This window comes from Pholis gunnellus, assembly GCF_910591455.1.
Source record: "Pholis gunnellus genome assembly, chromosome: 11".
Taxonomy (NCBI): Eukaryota; Metazoa; Chordata; class Actinopteri; order Perciformes; family Pholidae; genus Pholis; species Pholis gunnellus.
In genome coordinates, this window is record NC_136538.1 from 25,276,296 (window position 1) to 25,288,249 (window position 11,954).

At 43.3% G+C, this 11,954-nt stretch overlaps 2 protein-coding genes across 4 annotated transcripts; one reads left to right on the forward strand and one right to left on the reverse strand.

Moving 5' to 3' along the window:
- Positions 1-690: 690 nt before the first annotated feature.
- Positions 691-5,794, reverse strand: prkn (parkin RBR E3 ubiquitin protein ligase). 3 transcript variants are annotated; one of them, XM_079168676.1, is made up of 11 exons: positions 5,736-5,794; positions 4,944-5,107; positions 4,528-4,825; positions 3,434-3,549; positions 3,200-3,283; positions 2,946-3,061; positions 1,926-2,062; positions 1,760-1,821; positions 1,420-1,650; positions 1,140-1,257; positions 691-987 (listed from the first exon to the last, which is right to left on the reverse strand). In XM_079168676.1, exons 1-11 carry the CDS (start codon positions 5,740-5,742, stop codon positions 884-886), a joined length of 1,437 nt encoding a protein of 478 aa, XP_079024802.1. In that variant the 5' UTR covers positions 5,743-5,794; the 3' UTR covers positions 691-883. The 3 variants fall into 3 exon arrangements, with proteins under 3 accessions (XP_079024802.1, XP_079024804.1, XP_079024803.1); XM_079168678.1 differs by lacking the exon at positions 5,736-5,794 and adding an exon at positions 5,606-5,673; XM_079168677.1 differs by lacking the exon at positions 5,736-5,794 and adding an exon at positions 5,426-5,541.
- A 222-nt stretch (positions 5,795-6,016) lies between these two features.
- On the forward strand, positions 6,017-11,263 carry LOC306702779 (uncharacterized protein; the record flags this gene model as incomplete). Its single annotated transcript, XM_079168458.1, has 5 exons — positions 6,017-6,088; positions 9,698-9,854; positions 9,945-10,297; positions 10,379-10,607; positions 10,681-11,263. 5 exons carry the CDS (start codon positions 6,017-6,019, stop codon positions 10,800-10,802), a joined length of 933 nt encoding a protein of 310 aa, XP_079024584.1. The 3' UTR covers positions 10,803-11,263.
- Between the last annotated feature and the right edge of the window lie 691 nt (positions 11,264-11,954).

The window sequence follows — 11,954 nt, forward strand, 5'->3', positions numbered from 1 at the left end:
GGTTCTGGTCTTCACCGAGTGATCCTGAAGGACTAAGCTGATCTGGATCCGTCTGAATTGTGAGCTTCAGCGACACTAAACAAAACCATAAAGTCAGCTGACGGTGACGTTTATCAGGTTTATGGCTCTTCTTATCAGTGGGTGGAGGATCCAAGTCCAGGTCTCAGGTTGAACAAAACAGACTTCTTTCATAAAACACAAAGAAACTGAATGAAACCAACGACTGACATCAAAAGAAATTATAAACTTTTTCATTGATAAAACCAACCTGAGACGCATCATGACTCACGCTGGTCTAGTTCAGGTTTTGATCCTCCTGAGACCTCCTCAGACCTCATGAGACCTCTTAAGACATCCTCAGACCTGATTGGTTTTACCTTGACATTCTTTCCTTCACCCTAATCTCACTCCTCTAACCTAAACCCACCCAACCCAAGTAACCAAGGCAACAAGAACTGGGCAATCAGGGGAGAGCGGGGCGGGTCTTAGTCCAACAGGAAGTCATCATCACTGGTTCCTCCTCAAACAGCCAATCAGAATCTTCCATTGTATTCTGATTATTACATAAAATAATCTGTTAATATAAGTGAATAAGAAATGATCCATCCTGATGTTTTTATGTTTCATTTCATCTTTAGATTGTGGCCCCAAAAAACGCTCCGACATGAATATTTGAATAAATAAATCGTTTTAATCAGACAGACAGAGAATGTTAAACCTTACAAGTGAGATATTATATTTCTGGTATTAACACTGTTCTATAAGACGTTACACAACGAAAAGAGGAGTCGGTTTGATTCCCAGCTGCTCCTCACAGCGGCCCGAGTCTCCTACATGGTGTATGTATATATATATATATATATATATATATATACACGTGGTTTCATCCGAACCAGTGGTTCCCCATACAGTCCAGGTTCCAGGAGACTCCACAGATCCAGCACCACTCGGCTCTGCACAGAGGACACTGCATGTGCATACAGCCGCCTGTAGGGGGCAACAATCAGTGAGATGATAACACAGTACAGTACTGATAGTACTTCTATACAGTACTGATAGTACTACTATACAGTACTTCTATACAGTATTTACAGTGTGACACAATACTACTACACAGTACTGATAGTGTGAGATGTTACCGTCTCTCTCCACAGGAACACGACACTGAGGACAACGTTTAGTCGACTCCTGAAGGAGGAGCAGGGAGGCTTGATCCCACCTCCCTCTGAGAGACGCCTCCTCCTCCACCAGGAAACCCTGAGGAGGAGAGAAGAGGAGGAGAGGAGGAGAGAAGAAGAGGGGAGAAGAGGAGAACTGTCTTTATTGGTTCATGTATTTATAGGTTTGCTTTGAGCTGATGGTTTTTTTCCTTCGTAGATATTGAAAGTATATTTAGTCTCATCCGATTGTTCAGCTCACCTGAGAGGCTTCAGCTGTAGGCGGGGCCTGTTCAGTGAGACACGCCCCCTCATGGAACCCCTCCCTGCAGTCTCTGCAGAAGACGAAGCCACAGCCGAGCTGTCCGTCACAAAGCACCTTCCTGCTGCCATCAGGTGGGATAAGCCCCGCCCCACAGCCAGGTGACGGACACATCAGTCCTCCAATCATCAGCAGGCACTCCTCCGCCCCGTACTGCTGGTACCGCCCATACTGAGAGACACGGTGACATCAAAGGTAACTAATGATGTCATCATTAAGGGAATAACTCTAATGAGGAAGAGAGGAGGAAGAGAGGAGGAGAGGAGCAGCAAACACTCACCTGATCGTCTCCTAGAATCCTGAAGTGATGCAACTCTTTAATGAGAGAGTCGGTGCAGCCGGCTGGAGACAAAACATCACTTTATTATTTATTATATTATTTATTATGGAGTCATATTCACACACATTGATTCATTGTATCAATGACACATTAAATGATGTCACACCAGCACACGGCAGCGAGTAGCCAATCACCGGGTGAGAAACAAACTGTCTCTCATTGAGACGAGTCTGACAGTAGACATGGAAACAGTCCAGACAGATCACATGACGCTCTGAACACTGGAAGACCAGGACCACGTCCCTGAGAGACAGACAGGCAGGGAGAGAGAGAGACAGAGAGAGAGACAGAGAGAGAGAGAGAGGGAGACAGACAGAGACAGAGACAGAGGAGAGAGAGAAGGAGAGGGTTATTTTCTCTCTTTCACATTATGTGTGTTACTGTGTGTATACGGTGTGTATATTGTGTGTTACGGTGTGTTACGGTGTGTTACGGTGTGTTACTGTGTGTTACGGTGTGTTACGGTGTGTTACGGTGTGTTACTGTGTGTAACGGTGTCTTACGGTGTGTTACGGTGTCTTGCGGTGTGTTACTGTGTGTTACGGTGTGTTACTGTGTGTTACGGTGTGTTACGGTGTGTTACGGTGTGTTACGGTGTGTTACGGTGTGTTACTGTGTGTTACGGTGTGTTACGGTGTGTTACTGTGTGTTACGGTGTCTTACGGTGTGTTACGGTGTGTTACGCTGTGTTACGGTGTGTTACGGTGTGTTACTGTGTGTTACTGTGTGTTACGGTGTGTTACGGTGTGTTACTGTGTGTTACGGTGTGTTACGGTGTGTTACGGTGTGTTACGGTGTGTTACTGTGTGTTACTGTGTGTATACGGTGTGTATACGGTGTGTATATTGTGTGTTACTGTGTGTTACGGTGTGTTACGGTGTGTTGCGGTGTCTTGCGGTGTGTTACGGTGTCTTACGGTGTGTTACTGTGTGTTGCGGTGTGTTGCGGTGTGTTGCGGTGTGTTACGGTGTGTTACGGTGTGTTACGGTGTGTTACGGTGTCTTACGGTGTGTTACGGTGTGTTACGGTGTCTTACGGTGTGTTACGGTGTCTTGCTGTGTGTTACGGTGTGTTACTGTGTGTTACGCTGTGTTACGCTGTGTTACGGTGTGTTACTGTGTGTTACGTGATGTCACAGCAGGCGATACAGGGGACGTCTCTTCTGTTGGTCAAAATGAGGTCGAGGGCCACAGAGACTTCGTCCTCTGAGGTCGGATGGGACGCACACTTCATGTAGAACTCCTACACACACACACACACACACACACACACACACACACACACACACACACACACACACACACACACACACACACACACAGTGAAGTCACTACATCTCCCAGAATGCCACTGGATGAAACTGAACTGACAGCCCCTTACCGCTTCGTTGCCGTGACAACCCTCTGATTGACACAAGCCATGGACACGACCAGGAAGAAGGACGTCGTCCCAACAGGAGGGACCCTGAGAGAGAGGACACCTTCATCATCATCATCATCACCACACATTAACACACCTGTACTCCGGAGTGTGTTTATATAAACAAAAACACATAATACTGTATATGTATTTATTGAATGGAACTTATATGTATATATATATACAATTACTTACCCTGCTGAGTGTCAGTGTTGTTTGTCGACAGCTGCTGCAACAGACTCTCAGCTTTCCTGGTTGGATCGACCTGCAGCTCTTACAGTACACAAAGAACGTACTGCAGGTATGCACACCTGTACACACAAGTACACACAGTCAGAGTACTATTACTGATTTACAAAGGGACTCGGGCAGGAGTACTTCTTGGAAAACTGACATACTACTGGAGTACTGACATACTACTGGAGTACTAAAATACTACTGGAGTACTAAAATACTACTGGAGTACTGTCATACTATTGGAGTACTGACATACTACTGGAGTACTAAAATACTACTGGAGTACTGTCATACTACTGGAGTACTAAAATACTACTGGAGTACTGTCATACTATTGGAGTACTGGCATACTACTGGAGTACTGGCATACTACTGGAGTACTGGCATACTACTGGAGTACTGACATACTACTGGAGTACTAAAATACTACTGGAGTACTGTCATACTACTGGAGTACTGACATACTACTGGAGTACTGTCATACTACTGGAGTACTGTCATACTACTGGAGTACTGACATACTACTGGAGTACTGGCATACTACTGGAGTACTGACATACTACTGGAGTACTGGCATACTACTGGAGTACTAAAATACTACTGGAGTACTGGCATACTACTGGAGTACTGACATACTACTGGAGTACTGTCATACTACTGGAGTACTGACATACTACTGGAGTACTGACATACTACTGGAGTACTAAAATACTACTGGAGTACTAAAATACTACTGGAGTACTGGCATACTACTGGAGTACTAAAATACTACTGGAGTACTGACATACTACTGGAGTACTGACATACTACTGGAGTACTGTCATACTACTGGAGTACTGACATACTACTGGAGTACTAAAATACTACTGGAGTACTGACATACTACTGGAGTACTGTCATACTACTGGAGTACTGACATACTACTGGAGTACTGACATACTACTGGAGTACTGTCATACTACTGGAGTACTGATATACTACTGGAGTACTAAAATACTACTGGAGTACTAAAATACTACTGGAGTACAGACACTGTGGCCACCTTAACTGACCTTTCAAACTTGCAGCCTGCACCTCCTCTCTTGCCTCCTCTGCTCTTCCTCCTGCTCCTTCCCCTCCTCCCCCATCAGTCCCCTCCAGGATCACCGCCAGCCCGGAGAAGGTGGAAGGGAGGCGTGAGGATGTGAGGTCCAGCCTGGAGGAGGTGAGGTCCAGCCTGGCCAGACTCTCTGGCTCGTCCTCCCCTCCTCGAACCAGGCGCTCCTGCAGGAGGAGAAGCTGGGCGGAGGAGGAACCTGATGGAGGGGGGAGGACGACATGGACGGTACTCTGCTCCGGGAGGTCACAACCCTGAGAGGAGAAGGAGAGGAGGAGAGATTGAACAAGATAACAGTTAATATGACAATGTAACAAAGAGGAGATGAGGACTCCTCCTCCTTTGTCTCCTCTCTCAGTGGCTCCTCCTCACCTGTAGTGTGAAGCTGCTCCTCAGCTCCCTCCCAGCAAACAGTACCCTGAGGAGCTCCGGACGGACTCCCTGCTGAGTCCCCACCAGCTCCTTCAGCTCGGCCACACTCGCCTCCTCCTGGAGCTCCACGGGCACACCGGGGCCCAGGTTATACCGGATATACACTGGAGACACAACAGTGGTACTTTTACTACACTGGAGACACAACAGTGGTACTTTTACTACACTGGAGACACAACAGTGGTACTTTTACTACACTGGAGACACAACAATGGTACCTCAGTAGAACTCAGTAGAACTCACTAGACCTCAGTAGAACTCACTAGACCTCAGTAGAAGTCAGTAGAACTCAGTAGAACTCACTAGACCTCAGTAGAACTCAGTAGAACTCACTAGACCTCAGTAGAACTCACTAGACCTCAATAAACTCAATAGACCTCAGTAGAACTCACTAGAACTCACTAGAACTCAGTAGAACTCACTAGACCTCAGTAGAACTCAGTAGACCTCAGCAGACCTCAGTAGAACTCAGTAGAACTCAGTAGACCTCAGTAGAACTCAGTAGAACTCACTAGACCTCACTAGACCTCAGTAGAACTCAGTAGAACTCACTAGACCTCAGTAGAACTCAGTAGAACTCAGTAGAACTCAGTAGAACTCACTAGACCTCAGTAGAACTCAGTAGACCTCAGCAGACCTCAGCAGACCTCAGTAGAACTCAGTAGAACTCAGTAGACCTCAGTAGAACTCAGTAGACCTCAGTAGAACTCAGTAGAACCGAACGGAGCTCACCTATCATCAGTCACTTCGTCCTTCAGTCGCCATTCGTGTTGTGATTCTGCCAGCCGCGGTGCACTCCGGGTATTGTAGTCCTACTGCGTGCACATTAACGTTACAAACCAGTAAATAAACTACAGCGCGGTTGCAAGGAAATTACGTCAGAGATCGGCATCGGAAATGGATTATATTTATGAATTTTAATAAACTTGTTTTTCGTTTTTCTTTGTGTTTCTCTCTGCGGCGGCTGGAGCCACAAACACCGGGACATTGTGTCTCCGGATCGAAGGACCCGGATGGAGCGGAGTCCGGACAGCAGCGTCCTGCAGCGGACTCACGGTACAGGTCCGACGGTGAGACTCAGCACGGTCAGAGAACCGGGGATAGCACCGGAGACATGACGGACACATCACACATATGTTTATATACACACATCACATATTTATATGTTTATATACACACATTACACATATATATGTTTATATACACACATCACACACATATATGTTTATATACACACATCACACATATATATGTTTATATACACACATTACACATATATATGTTTATATACACACATCAGACACATATATGTTTATATACAAACATCACACACATATATGTTTATATACACACATCACACACATCACACACATATATGTTTATATACACACATCACACACATATATGTTTATATACACACATCACACATATATATGTTTATATACACACATCACACATATATATGTTTATATACACACATTACACATATATATGTTTATATACACACATCAGACACATATATGTTTATATACAAACATCACACACATCACACATATATACACATATATACACAAATATACACATATATACACATATATACACAAATATACACATATATACACATATATACACATATATATACACAAATATACACATATATACACAAATATACACATATATACACATATATACACAAATATACACATATATACACATATATACGCATATATACACAAATATACACATATATACACATATATACACAAATATACACATATATACACATATATACACATATATACACAAATATACACATATATACACATATATACACAAATATACACATATATACACATATATACACATATATATGTGATCATTTGTTTGTTTATTTGACTGGATCCTTAAAATATGTTCGAACTTCAATACTATCCAGAAAGCAAACAAGAATTCATCTTCATTTAGTTGTTGTTATTTATTTAGTTGTTGTTATTTATTGATTTATTTAGTTGTTGTTATTTATTTAGTTGTTATTATTTATTTAGTTGTTGTTATGTATTTATTTATTTAGTTGTTGTTATTTATTTAGTTGTTGTTATTTATTTAGTTGTTGTTATGTATTTATTTATTTAGTTGTTATTTATTTAGTTGTTGTTATTTATTTAGTTGTTGTTATTTATTTAGTTGTTATTATTTATTTAGTTGTTGTTATTTATTTAGTTGTTGTTATGTATTTATTTATTTAGTTGTTGTTATTTATTTAGTTGTTGTTATTTATTTATTTAGTTGTTGTTATTTATTTAGTTGTTGTTATGTATTTATTTATTTAGTTGTTGTTATTTATTTAGTTGTTGTTATGTATTTATTTATTAAGTTGTTGTTATTTATTTAGTTGTTGTTATTTATTTATTTATTTAGTTGTTGTTATTTATTTAGTTGTTATTATTTATTTATTTATTTATTTAGTTGTTGTTATTTATTTAGTTGTTATTATTTATTTATTTATTTAGTTGTTGTTATTTATTTAGTTGTTGTTATTTATTTAGTTGTTATTATTTATTTATTTATTTAGTTGTTGTTATTTATTTATTTATTTAGTTGTTGTTATTTATTTAGTTGTTGTTATTTATTTAGTTGTTATTATTTATTTATTTATTTAGTTGTTGTTATTTATTTATTTATTTAGTTGTTGTTATTTATTTAGTTGTTGTTATTTATTTAGTTGTTGTTATTTATTTATTTAGTTAGTTGTTGTTATTTAGTTAGTTGTTGTTATTTATTTAGTTGTTGTCATGTATTTAAATGAACCCATACAACTGAATAAGTGAACGGAACACGTTCTTAGTTTCTAATCACGTTGTAAATGGAAACAAAACAACACAGAAGCACACAGAATGTGTTCTGTAGAGCTGAGCACCACACAGACCAGGGCCCTATTCCTCGTACGTGGCTAACTGAGTTAGCCGGATAATTTCCAGGATGAGATTACATAAGTGAGGCTTTTCGGTTCCTCGAAGCAAGTTTGGAAAAATCACCATAGCAACACATCCATAAGCCTGAACCTGCTCCAGAGCAGGCTTGAGCTAGATCCGCTGGATCAGCTCCACTCCCCCGGAAACAAGAGTCAGCTCCCTTCCTCAGAGATCCATCGATGAGGAAGCGATATTAGTCAGATCAGCGTTTTATAGGGAGAGAGTTCTTCCAGATCGCCAAGATCCGTTATCACATCATGATGACTTCCTGTACGAGCGCTATCGATTCTGCCAACAAGGAATCATTTATTTAAAGACCTTCTGGAGCAGACATTGAACACCACACGCCATCTACTGTCTCACAGACTGATGCAGCCTCGCGCTGTGGAGCGATGCTTCATGTTTGTAGTGTCGGTGACGCGGAGAACATCAGGAAAGCCGCTGCATGCCGTGCTGTTCATAACGTTTATTTGGCGATTAAGAAACTTCTGGATGTGTTCATTACATCACCATGGCAACATGTTGTATTGATCACCATTCTGAATAATGTGTGTGTGCTTAGTGTTTACTTGCTCCCGTGTCCTCTTGATGGCTGGTTGAACTACATGATGGTTGAAAGCACTCATAATGATGTGACAGTATTATTAGTACACCATAGATATCATTATTGTAGAACATGATGAAGGTGGACTCATGATACGAATAGAGAGAATTACACACAATTTATTTTTACTGCTTATTATGAATAATACACACACACTGATCCGCCCATACACAGATTCACACACACATATTCAAACTCCTATTCTATATGTAATCTACACATACATGTATATACACACATGATATATATATATATATAGTATATGATACATACGTGCATACACCTACATATATCCTCATAAGTATCTATTAATTCGTATCAGTTAGATTCTCTTTGGGCTTGTTTTTATCTACTTATTCTGAACGAGTTGATATAATTATTTCGCTATCGATCTCATTGGATGATGCATTCCATGAAGCCTACTGCCAGCAGCACATTTAAAGAAATATCATGTGATTGATTGAGGTGATGAGGCTCTTAAAATTAACCTACATTTTCCCAACACTTGCGCATTTAACTTGTCTGTGATATGTCACCATGCTTCTCGTCGCCCTCGCAGCGTTAGATTTCACCATGATTATGGTCTTGAATTCCTCATATGCGTTCATGATCATCTCCTGCTCGTCAGCGGAGTAAAGAGGTTCTTTCTTTGAGTTTCTTTGCCGTTGTACTGTTAGAAAATCATGGTTTCGGTGATCGACGCTTCCCCCTTTTGAAGTAGGACGGACACGCGCAACGATCCTGATGACTGAAGTCTGGTTCAAATTAACGAGACTGTTTGAGCGGATCAGCCTTTGAGGAACCGAGATAGCCTGATGTCAATCATCCAGTTCATTTAAGCTGATAATAGGACATTTGATCGACTTAGTTGAACCACGTACGAGGAATAGGGCCCTGCTCCCACAGACTGATGTGATGATGTGATTCACAGGTTTGATGTTTGGGAAAAATACCTGAAATGTTTTAAAATCCTTCAGAAATCTGTTCGTCTTCTTCTTCATGCTGGAGAGTCAGAGTCTGGTTCTTCTCACAATCTGCAGCAAAACAACATCCACATGCATCTCTTGTGCTTTTATGAGCGAACACCAACCTAAGGCCCCTCCCCCTTCCTCCTGCAGGTGGTGAAGGTGGAGTCAGGTGAGACAGGTGAGTCGGTCCTAACACCGTCTCAGATCGCTGAGCTTTACTTCCTGCGTTCCCGGGTTGGAGAGCTGGAGAAAGAAAAGGCGGAGCTTACGGCTGAGAACCGGAGGCTGAAGGACACGCTGGTCAACGGTGAGTCTGGTCCACCTGTTTACTGGGGACCAATCAGAGCCCACGCAGGTTCAGACTGAGTGACTGAACATCTGGTTTGATATTTGATAGACATCCCTGGACTCCTGTCCACCATGTGGCAGACGTTGGGCCAGGTCAACGGTCATCACTCCATCTCCACGGCAACAGGCAGGAGTGACAGTTACACCGGATACTCTCATCAGCACCACACGGCGACCAATCAGGACGGAGACTTCAGCCCCCGGGGCTCCGTCCAGCAGCTCCAGGAGGACCTAAGTGGGGACATGTCGGAGTCCTGGGGCCCGCTGGGCTCAGAGGACGAGGAGGTGCCAGACCTGGTCCTGGGAACCCACATGGGAGAGGAGGCGCCGCTCTGCAGTCAGACCGACATGGAGGAGCTGAGGAGGAGCTGCTCTGAGAGCCAGTGTACTGCTAACGGACAGGTGAGAGCGCCTTGACCTGACCTGGTTCTGTGTCTGTAAACGCCTCGTTAACCTCCTTGTTGCCTCTTGGACCCGTTCCAGGTGAGCCAGGTGGAGGTGTATCCGGGCTCCGGTGTTCTCTGTGACATCCGCTCTTGGCAGGCAGCCAATCAGGCACAGTCTCCGACGGCGATGGCGCGGACGTTGCTGCTGGGTGTGTTTGATATGAACACCCTGATGAACAGCAACCTGCGAGGGGGGCGGAGCCGCCGGCCGGCCTCCCACTCACAGCGCAGCGCTCTGGACCCGCACAAGATCAACGCCATCTTCAGTAGGTCCTCCATGTGGCCCACAATGTTTGAGTCTGTCCTTCCTCTCTAACCGTCTTCCTCTCTGTTTCTCAGACGCCATCTTGGCTCGGTTTCCTCTCGCCAAGAGAGGAGTCATCGGCTCCGGCATCAACTCCAAACTGTCTGAGATTCGATTCCGCTCCCGGAGAGCCAATCCAGATCTGCGGTTCCTCTGACAGACCTGTAACCCTAACAAGCTGCTGGACCAACGAGCATCTGTGACTGATGCTTGGGTTTCGCTGAGTCAGCGTCTCTCCTGCCACAGTGACCTCTTTGAGAGCTGTGTTGCCATGACAACCTGGTAACCTACTACACCATGACCACAAAGAGACAAAGAACGACCTCAAAGAGACTAAAGACGACCTCAAAGAGACTAAAGACGACCTCAAAGAGACAAAGAACGACCTCAAAGAGACTAAAGACGACCTCAAAGAGACAAAGAACGACCTCAAAGAGACGCTTCATGGTTTGTGTCTCACACCTATGTCATACGTGTCATACGTGTCATACGTGTCATACGTGTCATACGTGTCATACGTGTCATATATATTGTGTCTCATGTCGGACCACATGGAGTTCTTTTGCTGGTCTGTTTTCTCATAACTCATCCGTGACTCTACAGTTTTCCTGCGTTCATCACCTGGTTTGAGTTTTCATGTTGATTCTGTAAATATCAATAAAGTTTGGATGTGAATCCTCTTTGTTTGCTTCTTCTCACAGCTTCACACCTCCTCCAGAAATGACATCACTCTATCAGCTTCTTCCTCTGTAAACAAGGTGTGTGTGTGTGTGTGTGTGTGTGAATGTTGTGCGTAATGTATCAGCAGTAAAAGTACACAAGTATTATAAGCTTCATGTAGTTAAAGTATCAGTAGCAGTTCCCCGTCCTTGGCGGAGGCCTTCTGGATGAACGTTCTTATCTCAAGGACCTCTTGGCCCATTGGAGCTTCCCTCGGACCTCGACTCCTTCATCTCTGTACTATTTCCTCAGATTACTCCTCTCGCTCTCTCGCTCCCGTCCAACTCATTGCTCCTTCAGGACTCTCATCCGGCTCTGGACTCCGGGGCAGATGAGAGCTTCATGGATTATCGGGGCTTTTAGCCAAGAGACTCTGTCTGGACTCACTGGACGGACTGCTGCTGTGTGAGGCCACACATTCAGCTCATCAGTGCTGGAACCCACAGGAGAACCTGATGTTCCACCACACCCCCCCATGACCAGAGACCTTCTCCCTGGAAAGGCTCCAGAGTTCCTCTTCAAGATCAGATGGTAGAAGATCATCCTTTAGTCCCGCAGTGGGGACATTCACAGGGTTACAGCAGCATAG